Raw genomic sequence first — 15,768 nt, 5'->3', positions numbered from 1 at the left:
AACAAATTGGTAAAATTTGTGAACACAAAATGTGATTTTCAACATTTGCTAAATAAACCCATTTGATTAAAACATGGGAATATTATAAAAACCAGGAGATCTTCTGTGATCTTACAGACCTCTGCTCATCTAATGTTTGTGCCATCATTGTGTCATTAAAGTTTCACCCTCGCACCATCCCTCCCTCTGCCTCCCACCCTGCCCCCCTCGTTCCCTTGCCTTACTCTTCCATCCCAGTCTCTGTTTCTCTCTTTCTCTCGCGTTCCCTGCGATCTCTCTTTCTCGTGCTCCCTGCAATCTCTCTCTCTCGCGCGCGTTCCCTGCAATCTCTCTCTCTCTTTCTCGTGCTCCCTGCAATCTCTCTCTCTCGCACGCGCTCCCTGTGATCTCTCTCTCTCGCGCGTGCTCCCTGTGATCTCTCTCTCTCGCGCGTGCTCCCTGTGATCTCTCTCTCTCGCGCGTGCTCCCTGCGATCTCTCTTTCTCGTGCTCCCTGCAATCTCTCTCTCTCGCGCGCGCTCCCTGCAATCTCTCTCTCTCGCACGCGCTCCCTGTGATCTCTCTCTCTCGCGCGTGCTCCCTGTGATCTCTCTCTCTCGCGCGTGCTCCCTGCGATCTCTCCCACGCGCGCTCCCTGCGATCTCTCTCTCTCGCACGCGCTCCCTGCGATATCTCCCTACGATCTCTCCCTCGCGCGCGTTCCCTGTGATCTCTCTCTCGCGCGCGTTCCCTGCGATCTCTCTCTCGCGCGGGTTCCCTGCGATCTCTCTCTCGCGCGCGCTCCCTGCGATCTCTCTCTCGCGCGCGCTCCCTGCGATCTCTCTCGTGCGCGCGCTCCCTGCGATCTCTCTCTCGCGCGCGCTCCCTGCGATCTCTCTCTCGCGCGCGCTCCCTGCGATCTCTCTCTCGCGCGCGCTCCCTGCGATCTCTCTCTCGCGCGCGCTCCCTGCGATCTCTCTCTCGCGCGCGCTCCCTGCGATCTCTCTCTCGCGCGCGCTCCCTGCGATCTCTCTCTCGCGCGCGCTCCCTGCGATCTCTCTCTCGCGCGCGCTCCCTGCGATCTCTCTCTCGCGCGCGCTCCCTGCGATCTCTCTCTCGCGCGCGCTCCCTGCGATCTCTCTCTCGCGCGCGCTCCCTGCGATCTCTCTCGCGCGCGCTCCCTGCGATCTCTCTCTCGCGCGCGCTCCCTGCGATCTCTCTCTCGCGCGCGCTCCCTGCGATCTCTCTCTCGCGCGCGCTCCCTGCGATCTCTCTCTCGCGCGCGCTCCCTGCGATCTCTCTCTCGCGCGCGCTCCCTGCGATCTCTCTCTCGCGCGCGCTCCCTGCGATCTCTCTCTCGCGCGCGCTCCCTGCGATCTCTCTCTCGCGCGCGCTCCCTGCGATCTCTCTCTCGCGCGCGCTCCCTGCGATCTCTCTCTCGCGCGCGCTCCCTGCGATCTCTCTCTCGCGCGCGCTCCCTGCGATCTCTCTCTCGCGCGCGCTCCCTGCGATCTCTCTCTCGCGCGCGCTCCCTGCGATCTCTCTCTCGCGCGCGCTCCCTGCGATCTCTCTCTCGCGCGCGCTCCCTGCGATCTCTCTCTCGCGCGCGCTCCCTGCGATCTCTCTCTCGCGCGCGCTCCCTGCGATCTCTCTCTCGCGCGCGCTCCCTGCGATCTCTCTCTCGCGCGCGCTCCCTGCGATCTCTCTCTCGCGCGCGCTCCCTGCGATCTCTCTCTCGCGCGCGCTCCCTGCGATCTCTCTCTCGCGCGCGCTCCCTGCGATCTCTCTCTCGCGCGCGCTCCCTGCGATCTCTCTCTCGCGCGCGCTCCCTGCGATCTCTCTCTCGCGCGCGCTCCCTGCGATCTCTCTCTCGCGCGCGCTCCCTGCGATCTCTCTCTCGCGCGCGCTCCCTGCGATCTCTCTCTCGCGCGCGCTCCCTGCGATCTCTCTCTCGCGCGCGCTCCCTGCGATCTCTCTCTCGCGCGCGCTCCCTGCGATCTCTCTCTCGCGCGCGCTCCCTGCGATCTCTCTCTCGCGCGCGCTCCCTGCGATCTCTCTCTCGCGCGCGCTCCCTGCGATCTCTCTCTCGCGCGCGCTCCCTGCGATCTCTCTCTCGCGCGCGCTCCCTGCGATCTCTCTCTCGCGCGCGCTCCCTGCGATCTCTCTCTCGCGCGCGCTCCCTGCGATCTCTCTCTCGCGCGCGCTCCCTGCGATCTCTCTCTCGCGCGCGCTCCCTGCGATCTCTCTCTCGCGCGCGCTCCCTGCGATCTCTCTCTCGCGCGCGCTCCCTGCGATCTCTCTCTCGCGCGCGCTCCCTGCGATCTCTCTCTCGCGCGCGCTCCCTGCGATCTCTCTCTCGCGCGCGCTCCCTGCGATCTCTCTCTCGCGCGCGCTCCCTGCGATCTCTCTCTCGCGCGCGCTCCCTGCGATCTCTCTCTCGCGCGCGCTCCCTGCGATCTCTCTCTCGCGCGCGCTCCCTGCGATCTCTCTCTCGCGCGCGCTCCCTGCGATCTCTCTCTCGCGCGCGCTCCCTGCGATCTCTCTCTCGCGCGCGCTCCCTGCGATCGATCTCTCTCTCGCGCGCGCTCCCTGCGATCGATCTCTCTCTCGCGCGCGCTCCCTGCGATCGATCTCTCTCTCGCGCGCGCTCCCTGCGATCGATCTCTCTCTCGCGCGCGCTCCCTGCGATCGATCTCTCTCTCGCGCGCGCTCCCTGCGATCGATCTCTCTCTCGCGCGCGCTCCCTGCGATCGATCTCTCTCTCGCGCGCGCTCCCTGCGATCGATCTCTCTCTCGCGCGCGCTCCCTGCGATCGATCTCTCTCTCGCGCGCGCTCCCTGCGATCGATCTCTCTCTCGCGCGCGCTCCCTGCGATCGATCTCTCTCTCGCGCGCGCTCCCTGCGATCGATCTCTCTCTCGCGCGCGCTCCCTGCGATCGATCTCTCTCTCGCGCGCGCTCCCTGCGATCTCTCTCTCGCGCGCGCTCCCTGCGATCTCTCTCTCGCGCGCGCTCCCTGCGATCTCTCTCTCGCGCGCGCTCCCTGCGATCTCTCTCTCGCGCGCGCTCCCTGCGATCTCTCTCTCGCGCGCGCTCCCTGCGATCTCTCTCTCGCGCGCGCTCCCTGCGATCTCTCTCTCGCGCGCGCTCCCTGCGATCTCTCTCTCGCGCGCGCTCCCTGCGATCTCTCTCTCGCGCGCGCTCCCTGCGATCTCTCTCTCGCGCGCGCTCCCTGCGATCTCTCTCTCGCGCGCGCTCCCTGCGATCTCTCTCTCGCGCGCGCTCCCTGCGATCTCTCTCTCGCGCGCGCTCCCTGCGATCTCTCTCTCGCGCGCGCTCCCTGCGATCTCTCTCTCGCGCGCGCTCCCTGCGATCTCTCTCTCGCGCGCGCTCCCTGCGATCTCTCTCTCGCGCGCGCTCCCTGCGATCTCTCTCTCGCGCGCGCTCCCTGCGATCTCTCTCTCGCGCGCGCTCCCTGCGATCTCTCTCTCGCGCGCGCTCCCTGCGATCTCTCTCTCGCGCGCGCTCCCTGCGATCTCTCTCTCGCGCGCGCTCCCTGCGATCTCTCTCTCGCGCGCGCTCCCTGCGATCTCTCTCTCGCGCGCGCTCCCTGCGATCTCTCTCTCGCGCGCGCTCCCTGCGATCTCTCTCTCGCGCGCGCTCCCTGCGATCTCTCTCTCGCGCGCGCTCCCTGCGATCTCTCTCTCGCGCGCGCTCCCTGCGATCTCTCTCTCGCGCGCGCTCCCTGCGATCTCTCTCTCGCGCGCGCTCCCTGCGATCTCTCTCTCGCGCGCGCTCCCTGCGATCTCTCTCTCGCGCGCGCTCCCTGCGATCTCTCTCTCGCGCGCGCTCCCTGCGATCTCTCTCTCGCGCGCGCTCCCTGCGATCTCTCTCTCGCGCGCGCTCCCTGCGATCTCTCTCTCGCGCGCGCTCCCTGCGATCTCTCTCTCGCGCGCGCTCCCTGCGATCTCTCTCTCGCGCGCGCTCCCTGCGATCTCTCTCTCGCGCGCGCTCCCTGCGATCTCTCTCTCGCGCGCGCTCCCTGCGATCTCTCTCTCGCGCGCGCTCCCTGCGATCTCTCTCTCGCGCGCGCTCCCTGCGATCTCTCTCTCGCGCGCGCTCCCTGCGATCTCTCTCTCGCGCGCGCTCCCTGCGATCTCTCTCTCGCGCGCGCTCCCTGCGATCTCTCTCTCGCGCGCGCTCCCTGCGATCTCTCTCTCGCGCGCGCTCCCTGCGATCTCTCTCTCGCGCGCGCTCCCTGCGATCTCTCTCTCGCGCGCGCTCCCTGCGATCTCTCTCTCGCGCGCGCTCCCTGCGATCTCTCTCTCGCGCGCGCTCCCTGCGATCTCTCTCTCGCGCGCGCTCCCTGCGATCTCTCTCTCGCGCGCGCTCCCTGCGATCTCTCTCTCGCGCGCGCTCCCTGCGATCTCTCTCTCGCGCGCGCTCCCTGCGATCTCTCTCTCGCGCGCGCTCCCTGCGATCTCTCTCTCGCGCGCGCTCCCTGCGATCTCTCTCTCGCGCGCGCTCCCTGCGATCTCTCTCTCGCGCGCGCTCCCTGCGATCTCTCTCTCGCGCGCGCTCCCTGCGATCTCTCTCTCGCGCGCGCTCCCTGCGATCTCTCTCTCGCGCGCGCTCCCTGCGATCTCTCTCTCGCGCGCGCTCCCTGCGATCTCTCTCTCGCGCGCGCTCCCTGCGATCTCTCTCTCGCGCGCGCTCCCTGCGATCTCTCTCTCGCGCGCGCTCCCTGCGATCTCTCTCTCGCGCGCGCTCCCTGCGATCTCTCTCTCGCGCGCGCTCCCTGCGATCTCTCTCTCGCGCGCGCTCCCTGCGATCTCTCTCTCGCGCGCGCTCCCTGCGATCTCTCTCTCGCGCGCGCTCCCTGCGATCTCTCTCTCGCGCGCGCTCCCTGCGATCTCTCTCTCGCGCGCGCTCCCTGCGATCTCTCTCTCGCGCGCGCTCCCTGCGTTTTCTCTCGCGCGCGCGCTCCCTGCGATCGATCTCTCTCCCTCGCGCGCGCTCCCTGCGATCGATCTCTCTCCCTCGCGCGCGCTCCCTGCGATCGATCTCTCTCTCTCGCGCGCGCTCCCTGCGATCGATCTCTCTCCCTCGCGCGCGCTCCCTGCGATCGATCTCTCTCCCTCGCGCGCGCTCCCTGCGATCGATCTCTCTCCCTCGCGCGCGCTCCCTGCGATCGATCTCTCTCCCTCGCGCGCGCTCCCTGCGATCGATCTCTCTCCCTCGCGCGCGCTCCCTGCGATCGATCTCTCTCCCTCGCGCGCGCTCCCTGCGATCGATCTCTCTCCCTCGCGCGCGCTGCCTGCGATCGATCTCTCTCCCTCGCGCGCGCTCCCTGCGATCGATCTCTCTCCCTCGCGCGCGCTCCCTGCGATCGATCTCTCTCTCTCTCTCGCGCGCGCTCCCTGCGATCGATCTCTCTCTCTCTCTCGCGCGCGCTCCCTGCGATCGATCTCTCTCTCTCTCTCGCGCGCGCTCCCTGCGATCGATCTCTCTCTCTCTCTCTCGCGCGCGCTCCCTGCGATCGATCTCTCTCTCTCTCTCGCGCGCGCTCCCTGCGATCGATCTCTCTCTCTCTCTCGCGCGCGCTCCCTGCGATCGATCTCTCTCTCTCTCTCGCGCGCGCTCCCTGCGATCGATCTCTCTCTCTCTCTCTCGCGCGCGCTCCCTGCGATCGATCTCTCTCTCTCTCTCGCGCGCGCTCCCTGCGATCTCTCTCGTACTCCTAAGTCACTCTCCAAGAGCAATGCTGGCAGAAGCATATTTGAGAGAGGTCACACACAGATCCAGGGAGTAGTATGCACCCAAGAAATTAACAGTGCCTATTTTTTTTTTCTTTAATGGCGTGTGGGCATTGCTGGCAAGGACAGCATTTGTTGCCCATCCTAACAGCACTGTGGGTGTACCTACCCCACATGGACTGCAGTGGTTTAAGAAGGCAGCTCACCGCCGCCTTCTCATGGGCAATTAAGGATGGGCAATAAATGCTGGCCTGGCCATCGTCGCCCACATCCCACAAAACTTTATTAAAGAAGAATTGCCCTTGAGTAGGTGCTGGTGAGCTACCTTCCTGCACCACTGCAGTCCTTGGGGTGTAGGTACACCGACAGTGCTGTTAGGAAGGGAGTTCCAGGATTTTGACCCAGCGACAGTGAAGCAACGGTGATATAGTTCCAAGTCAGGATGGTGTGTGGCTTGGAGGGGAACTTGCAGTTGGTGGTGTTCCCATGCTTTTGCCCTTGTCCTTCGAGGTTGTAGATGGGGTACATTTGTAAGATGCTGTCAAAGGAGGGTTGGCAAGTTGCATCTTGTGAATGGGACACACTGCTGTTGCTCTGCGTCGTTGGTGGAGGGAGTGAATGTTGAAGGTGATGGATGGGGTGCCAATCAATCTGGTGCTTTGTCCTGGATGATGTCGAGCTTCTTGAGTGTTGTTGGAGCTGCAGCCATCCAGGCAAGTGGTAGTGTTCCACCACACTCCTGACTTGTGCCTGGTGGACGGTGTACAGGCTTTGGGGAATAAGGAGGTGAGCTGCTCACTGCAGAATTCCCAGCCTCTGACCTTCGCTTGTAGCCACGGTATTTATATGGCTAGTCCAGTCAAGTTTCTGGTGATAAAAGAAGGAAGTGTATCAAGTACTGAAATATATGTTAATACTTTTCAAGTGCTTCTTCCCATTAATACAGCCTCTCAATGTAATGTGAGATGGAACATTGTGAACCACTCAGAATTTTTAATATATGGTCATATTGTACACATATTGGGCTAAATTTTATTAGCACGCTGCGTTCCACGGCGGCACGCTGAGAGCGGCGGCCTTCCGACATGGAAGTGCCACCGCACAGCCCACACGATATTACGCGTGTGGGCTGATTTAAATAGAGGGGGCAGAGCGGCCATCCCCAATGATGTAGAGGGAGGGGCCTCCACATCCTTGGCAACGGCGTCCGGCGCCACCGCGCCTTTTTTAAAGGACTTTAAGCCCTGATAGCTGATTTAAAATTTTAAAGGGACCAGCACTTTAAATGTCAATAAAAACATTAAATTCAACATAAATTCAATATAATTTCCCTCTTTCCCTTCTCCCCCACCCCTCCCGCCCTGAAAATTTTATTCCTCCCCTCTCCCCGCCAGGTTCTCGCTTCGGAACTCCGTTAATTTGAATAGTAAGATGAAGGGCCCGCCACCAGGCGGCGGGGGGTTTGCTGCACTGAGGACCCCTGCCGCCAGTAATATGCGGCGGGCCCTTCCCAATGTCGCGGATGGAGGCAAGCCTCTCCCCACAGAAGTTTGCTGGCCCCTCCGTCGCAACCCACGGTGTTGAACTGGTAAAATTCAGTCCATTGTGTTTGAGTGGGCATTGCACCAGTTAAATGATCTTTCAAGAATTAAAGGCCTAATCTAATAATTCCAATTATATTTGCATTCTTTTTTTAAAATTAAAGGAAACTCCTTTTTAACATATTATGTTTACATTTTTTGCTTCAGGAAGCAGTTAAGCAGTCTCCAGATAGGCCTCTGATAGTGCTATTGTGAGCCCAACATTACATAGCCTAGAGGAAATCCTGGGTAACTCGCCATCTTTTCAGGTAGTTTGAGATTGGCAGCCTGGGATTTTGCAAAAACAAGGAACTTGCAGATGCACAGCACACTATGCTACCATGCTGTCCACGTTGGTGCCTCTAAGATAGCTATTGTTTATTTCAATTGTTTATTTTCTCCAGAGATTTCAAAATACAGAATATAAAGTTTTGTATTTCTGCTTCTGCATTCACCAGCTCTTGATTTTTTCTGTCCATTAAAATGTATGGACAATGAAATTAATAGGTTCATGAGCACACAACCAGAAAACCCTGGTCATTATATTGTATAAGCTTCTTATATTGAATAAGTAGAACTACATAGAACCCAAACAGATGGTTTAAAATTTGGGCCCAGACTCGGTGCTGCATTCAAAGCATGCACCCCAGCCAGGAGGCCTGAGGCCAGGTCAAATTGGGCATGGGGCTTCATGAATGTTATATGTGCTAGCTGCCAGTACCTGTTGCACCTCCACTATTAGGCTTTACATTAAAGATGATGAATGTCATGTCACTTGGCTCACTGACAGCAACCTGAAGGTAAACCCCAGGAGGGCAGTTGGAATGGGTAACTGGGCATAGACGCAATGACTGTAGAGTCAAAAGAGCACTCCTGCTCCTTCAGGCTTCTCGAAAATTTTTGTTTCAAAAATGCAGAAGAATCCTAAGCAGGAAAGGACTACCACCTACTTTGTTCATTGGAAACAAATTTCCTGGAGGGTTCCTTAAATAGGCGTTGGGCCTTTAATTAACAAATGCAAGGATACTGGCACCTGTTTTAGGTAGCCGCAAGGGACATTTAAAAATTGGGTCCAATAAATTTAGTAGTGGCCCGAACACAGATGCAGATTGATTGCAAGTCGTCCCACTGCTAAATTTATCAGCATTTTGTCTGCTGTACACCTGATAAACGGGTAAAATGCATGTCAGTTTTTACCCCAGTATGTTGGTTTGTAAACAATATGCTTCACATAAACTGAAGATTTATAACATTGCAATTGCTCCTGTTTAAAGTATGGGACTTTCTATCTCAGACCTTAAAAGGTTGATGTGTCTCTGGTAAAGCAGATTAATGCTTAAAAATAATGTAACAACTTAAAATGTGCTTATTTGCAGGGGATGAAAGAGGTCCTGTGCTGGAGGTAATTGTGTCCAGAACTAATTTCATCTCATCTCACACAGAGAGCCCTGTAAGGATAGTGGGGCTGTCCACTGCATTGGCAAATGCCAAGGACTTGGCTGACTGGTTAGGTATCCGACAGGTAAGAGCAAATATTAGACTATGGGGAGCAATTACAGATCGTAGGCTAATATCAAATGGATTATGTGTGTTTGTGCACTTTGGGAGCACATATCATTTAATGGTACATTGCAGAATCCAATCAGCAATTTGCAAGCTGCAACTGACAGTGATGGAAGGATGTGCATGTCATCTATATCACGAATGGTGCATTTCAGTGAACAATAAAGATGCATTTTTTGACTAAGTACATGTATCCTTAAATGAAACTTCTATAACTCACTTCACATTTAACACTAAACTGCCTTCTGTCATTTTAAAGCTTCTGTGGCATTGATTTTATTACGTCAAAGAAAACTGATGGCATGAAGACAAAGGACGCGAGGTCCCTGCTGTTTATAGTGTACTGCATTCAATTGCAAACAGGCACAGCTTTTACAATAAATACTTTTTGATACGAAAATGCAACTATTGTACCTATATAAACTCGAGATTGCTGCAAAAGTGGGATCTGCATATAGCATATGGCAAAAATGCTGCTTCTGCCCTGATCTCATGTCTACATCTACTAAAATCTTTACCCAATGTTTCAGCACCTCTGCATTTATTTTCTCCCAACTTTCACTTTTCATAAATCCCAACTTGCCTAAAAACAAAAGAACGAACAAAGAACAGTACAGCACAGGAACAGGCCATTCGGCCCTCCAAGCCTGGGCCAATCTTGATGCCTGCCTAAACTAAAACCTTCTGCACTTCCGGGGACCGTATCCCTCTATTCCCATCCTATTCATGTATTTATTGCCTGCATCTTGTCTTGCTCACCCACCATGTCTCTGCTCACTGAATTACATTGGCTCCCTATTCCCCCCCATGCATCAAGCTTCGAATACTCATTCATTTGTCATTTCATTACGATGGACCTTTGTAACCTCATGCAGCTCCTTCATCCCAGCCTATCCCCTAACTCGGGCTTCCTATGCATTCTGTTCCCCCACTCCATCATTGCTAGCAGGGCTCTCTGCTTATTTGGTCCTACTTTCTACTAGTCCTTCCCTAAAACCCTGCTTTTGACAAAAGCTTTTTGTTATCCATGTTAACTTCACTGCATGCCTTTCCTTTCTCTGTGATGCACTCAGTCATTTTTGTTTTAAAAGGGCTGTATAAATCAAATTGATGTTTGTTGCACATGTTTGAGCAGGTTCGATCTGTTCCTGCTATGTTTGTATTATTAAACATACAAGCAATATATGCAGTAAGCATATGTCCTCTATGTTTCCAGTTGAATGAAGTGAAGCAGTTAGGAACAGGAGCTTTCAGCATTGTATGACTGAATGAAATGAAAAAGTGGAATTATATTGGGAGAGAGCTTGTTAGGTTTTTTTCAGTTTCCCTTCTGCCACCTCATTTTGAGATAGAGAAGTATTTCTATCAGAAACTAGCTCATGCAATAAATTACCAGACATTTATTGATAAATGAATAATCAATTCAAATAATGTTTACAGTAATTGCAAACATTCCTAAACGCAATTACATGCCCTCACCATTAAGTTGTGCATTGAAACATGGTTTCTTTTACCTTCTGCATGGTTATTTACTACCACAGTTTTTGACTTGCTCCTTGTGTCTTCTGGCCTTTTTCTCCTCATCTCTGAAATAGAAATCAGGAGCAGTTTTTATTCCATGGTGTTTGGAGATGTACTTGAAGTACCATAACCTTACAAAGCCAAGAACTGGAAAGTGCGATTAGGCTGGATCTCTTTTTCGGCCAGCACAGACACAAAAGGCCGAATGTCCTCCTTCTGTGTCATAGACCTGTGTTTCCTTTCCTAATCCAAGGACTTTAAGGACAACTGTAACACCTCAGATGCTACCCTGAATGAAATCTAGTAACTCAGCACTGCAGAGGGGTCCTTCTGGTATGACAGGAGATTGGTTATTTTAATATCCTCTGTCCTTATCCTAGGGTAGCAGGGTCATTTAATACCTTAGGGGGTAGTTGTTCCTGCCCTTTTGCAAGTTGCCCCAGGCCCGGATAAGGGTCCCATTCTCCGGGTTACGAGTCATGGCCAGTGGTGAAACCAGTGAATTTTCGGTGGTAATGGTGGAGGAGCAAGACCCTTGATGAACAATGCTTGCTTACAGGCAGAGGATGCTTCTGGAAGAGGACTTGTGCTTCTTTTAAAGCACACATGAAGAAGGCAACAGGGAACCACCTCATGTACTTTCCCCTGATCATATTGCTCATTTCTCATGGAAGTTAAAAAGTGCGAGGCTGTTATGAGCAACTGAAAAAGAAAATGCAGAACCATGAGGCGCAGAAAAATGAGCAGAGGGCCTGCCATATACAGATCACCACTACTACTTGTGAATCAGCTCTGAAGGAAAGCTAGTCTGTGTATTGAGTTTATAGTTCTATGTATTTTAGATTGAATGCCAAAACATTCATCTTTCAGATCAAACAATCATGCTTTAAAGTATATTGAAAATAATAATACACTGTGCTTTTCTTCTTTAATTTAGAATGGATTGTTTAACTTTAGACCATCTGTGCGTCCAGTACCTCTTGAAGTTCACATTCATGGCTTCCCGGGCCAGCATTACTGCCCTCGCATGGCCAGCATGAACAAGCCAACATTCCAAGGTAAATTTAAAAGGCAGAAATATCACCTTTACAATGTCTAACCTTGCTTATTTGGTCCTTTTTGTATCCTTGAACCCATCTGTTACTACGGGACTAAGTTAGATGACAGTGTGAACTTACAAGTGCTACGTTACACCGTGCCATGATTTGACTAGGCACTGGTTCATTGACATCTGATGAGTTTATAATGCACACTTCATGAAGTAGGATAAATAAGTCAAATAGGGGATATTTTAATTAGATCTCTCCTTTTAACAGCAGATGATGTTTGCAGGCTTTCTATACATGAATGGGTACCTATTATAAGAAGGAAAAAGTTGATTTAAAGCACCCATTGAATTTGAGGATATTGATGCAATTGTTTCAACTATCAAAGTAAATTAACATGATCCAGTCATAGTTAATGATCTCTACACAATCCGTAGCTGGTAGCACTTGGTAAGGCTTCTTTTTATCGTGTAATTGAAACAATAAAAATAGTTAGTTTGAAGCTTTAAGTGCTGAAGGAGTGCAATGTGTCATAACTGTTTTGGAACTCAGTTTCCTTTCAGTCATGTATTTTAACTTAAAAAGAAATTAGCACTGGTGATTGCCATATGTCAGGGAGAGTCATCCCTCACTCTAATGTTGAATAAATAAGTAGCCCAATTTAAAGTTTAAGATCAACATGTGATACTTGCCAAGTATCATAATTCAAACCAAATTTTCTGGTGGACAACAGTGGTTTACTAATGGCACTTACCTCCAACTTTCACCCCTGGTTGTCACCAGTTACAGCACCATGAACTAGCAGCAATGACTGGGGTCTTTGCCAATTGTAAACAAAGCATACTATTGCAATTTTGAACTCTTGTTGCCTTTTAAAAAAAAAAAGCCCTGTCTGGATTGAATATGTATTGGCTTAATAAAGGAGCACAAAGTTAAACTAAAGAAACTGAAGCTTTAATACTGAAATGTGAAAGTGCATCTTATTTCACCAACAAGTACTTATTAATTCCATTGAGTGCAATTCCTATTGATTAGGTAATAGCTGAAAAAATAAATTCTCAGATGTTGTAAATACTGTGTTATCAAGCTGACAGTTGCAGATCATTTTGGGTCAGGCTAATTACAGCTGTATGGCCAAGCTAATTAGTTGTATGACATAAATGCGTATATTGATTGTGAGAAGGAGGCCAGTCATGCCAGCTCAGATTGATTACAACCTGACAGTCGCAAAGTACTAAACGCTGATGAACAATAAATCTGTCCTAGCCTATTCAACCACACCTGTTCCGAAAGCACCAACAAGCCATTAGATGTCGAGCTTTTACAAATTGTTCAGATTTTTTTTTTTAAACAGCTATTCGGAACCATTCCCCATCCAAGCCTGTGCTGATCTTTGTGTCATCCAGACGTCAGACTCGCCTCACAGCTTTGGATTTGATAGCTTTTCTGGCAGCAGAGGATGACCCTAAACAGTGGCTGCACATGGATGAGAGAGAGGTACAGTGCTCAACTTGAAATGTGAATTGTTTCCCCTGTTCTGCTTTTCAAAAAGTTGAATTATTAATAGTGATGTTTTCAGGGTGAGGAGAGTGGATGCACAGATTTTCCCTATAAGTATACCTCCTGTCTTTCAGCAACTGTATAAACTGTGTTTGGGCAGACTAAATTGACCAGGTTAAATACCTCAATACAAAAGTAACTTCTGTTTTTTTTTCTTCTATCATTGATGTATGCAAAGATGCATGCATTAGATAGGATTATAGGAGGCAATTTTCCAGACATTTGCCCTAGGCAAGGCTCACTTCCCATGCACAACTTTAAGGAAAAAGAGGCTAGAGACCCATTTTGTCAGGTCTCTACTTCCTTTACATTGCCCCAGATTTCTAGGGCTTCACAAGGGAGCGAAGTAGGGCCTGAATTTGCAATAGGTGCTTGTCAAGCAAGCCAATGCAAATTAGGCAGGATGAGGCAACCTTTTCCTTTTCATTGGCCCACTCGTCACCAAAACAAACTAGACTTTGTAGCTAGCGCTGAAGCACTTGTGAACCAGAAGATCTGCGAAGGTCATAGGACATCCCAAAAATTGCACCAGGGAAGTTGCTTTTCAGCAATTTGAAACCTTCCACTCCCCCATCCCATGTTAATGGCCCAAGACAGGTCCTGTCCCTGGTCAGATGCAGCTTTGGGTACGCTGTTCCTTTCTGATACGGAGAAGTGGAAGGGAGCGTTGAAGAGAGGAAAGTCAGCCCCAAGTTTTAGTATAATGTCAACAAATCACATGTGGTAGTTTTATTTGCATATTAAAACATGGCAGTTTGTCAAAACATGCATTTTTAAATACTTCCCCCCTCCATACCTTGTACTATTAATTGACTAAGAAAATAAATGAGTGACCTTCTCTCAAACAGTTTTCCATGCTTCATAATATGCTCCATAATACACAAGGTGGCCTCACCTTCCACATTGTTTTTTATCTCTCACTTCGTAAAGCAGAAGTGACTAGCCATTGCTTGGTACTACTCACTAACCAAGATCAGCAGTTCATTATGTGAAGACCATGGGCACAAAACCGTGTTCTAACATTTATTGGCACAGCCTCAGAGCACAGACCAAACTCGGTGTACAAAACCGTAGTCCTCACCACCCTTCTGTATAACGCCAAGTCATGGGTCCGATATCGCCGTCGTGTATGCCTTCTAGAGCGCTTCCATCAGCATTGCCTCCACAGCATCCTCAAGATCTGCTGGCAGGACAGCATCACAAACATTGAAGTCCTGGAAACAGCCAACATCACCAGCATCGAGGCCATCTGCGATGGGCAGATCACGTTGCCCGGATAGACGACAGTCGCCTGCCTGAGATCATGTTGTATGGAGAGCTGACCACTGGTAAAAGGAACAGAGGGGCTCCGTGCAAACATTCCAAGAACTCCTGAAGAAGACCTTCTCTGTGTGCTTCACTGACCATCGCTAGTGGGAAGCGCAGGCCATAGATCGTTATGCCTGGAGATGCTACCTCAGGAGGGCTACAGACACCTTTGCCAAGAGAGTTGGTACGTGGACTTTGCCTGCAGTTTCCACAAATTGGGAAATTGCAGACTTGTAGCTCTCAAGGGAGTGTGCACCCGTGATTTCCCAATGTGCACCACCTGATGAGGCTCCAACCGTGTGAAGTTGGAAAATTATTCCAAGATTCTGCAATTAGGCCAATGTACAAGTTATGCGTTTAAACTATCTACATTCTATTACCAAACCTGAAAAGACCCATCAATTTAAAGATGGGATTTGTTTGTTAATAAATCATGGATGAATAGTTTTAACAATTAGAATTTTGAAGTCTTTCATATCATAGTTCCGTTCTCGCATATTTTCTTTTATTAATTTATCCTAACCACATCACTACAATTTGTGCAGCACAATCTAGCAGGCAACAGAATTTAGTACCAATAGAAAAGTGCAAAACAAAAGAACATCTGTAAAAATTGTAGACTGGTTGGATGAATCAACAGTTGCCAAATGGATTTTGTTCTAACTTAAGTTACAGGAAACCTCAAATAGGAAACATAGAAAGGTATATGGCACAGAAAGAAGCCATTCAACCCATCATGTTCATGCTGGCAGAAAAAGAGCTATCCAGTCTAATCCCACCTTCCAGCTCTTGGTCCCTAGCCCTGTAGGTTACATCATCTCAAATGCATATCCGAGTTCTTTTAAAATGCAATGAAGATTTCTGCTTCTGCCACTATCCTCTGGGTGAAAAGGTTACTCCTCAACACCCCTCTAGTCCTTTTACCAATTGTTTTAAATCTATGCCTGCTGGTTATTCATCTCTCTGCTAAGGAAAATAGGCCCTCCCTATCCACTCTGTCTAGGCCCCTTATAATTTTATACTGCCTCAATTAAATCTCCCCTCAGCCTTCTCGGTTCCAAAGAAAACAATCCCAGCCTATCCAATCTTTCCTCATAGCTAAAATTCTCCATCCCTGGCAACATCCTTGTAAATTCTCTCTGTACCAACTCGAGTGCAATCACATCCTTCCTGTAATACATTGACCAGAACTGTACGCATTACTTTAGCAGCGGTCTAACTACGGTTTTGTACAGTTCCAGCATAACCTCCCTATGCTTGTAATCTAGTCTCTAGCCAATAAAGGAAAATATCTCGTATGCTTTCTTGACCACCTTATATACCTTTCCTGCTTCCTTCAGGGATCTGTGCATACACTCCAAGGTCCCTCAGTTCTTCTACACTTTTCAGAATCTTACCATTTGTTGTACGTTCCGTTACCTTGTTTGTCCTCCCCAAATGCATTAGCTCACACATCT

General features: G+C 51.3%; 1 protein-coding gene across 1 annotated transcript in view; it reads left to right on the top strand.

Moving 5' to 3' along the window:
• Window positions 1-15,768, top strand: part of ascc3 (activating signal cointegrator 1 complex subunit 3) — a 740,670-nt gene that overhangs the window by 560,873 nt on the left and 164,029 nt on the right. The window contains exons 28-30 of the mRNA XM_068026887.1: window positions 8,690-8,835; window positions 11,335-11,455; window positions 12,798-12,940. Of these exons, the coding sequence (XP_067882988.1) occupies window positions 8,690-8,835; window positions 11,335-11,455; window positions 12,798-12,940 (410 nt within the window). The remainder of the gene's footprint in view (window positions 1-8,689; window positions 8,836-11,334; window positions 11,456-12,797; window positions 12,941-15,768) is intronic.

This window comes from Heterodontus francisci, chromosome 3 (assembly GCF_036365525.1).
Source record: "Heterodontus francisci isolate sHetFra1 chromosome 3, sHetFra1.hap1, whole genome shotgun sequence".
NCBI lineage: Eukaryota > Metazoa > Chordata > Chondrichthyes > Heterodontiformes > Heterodontidae > Heterodontus > Heterodontus francisci.
The sequence above is the reverse complement of the archived record's forward strand: the minus strand, read 5'-3'. Positions and strand labels throughout refer to the sequence as shown.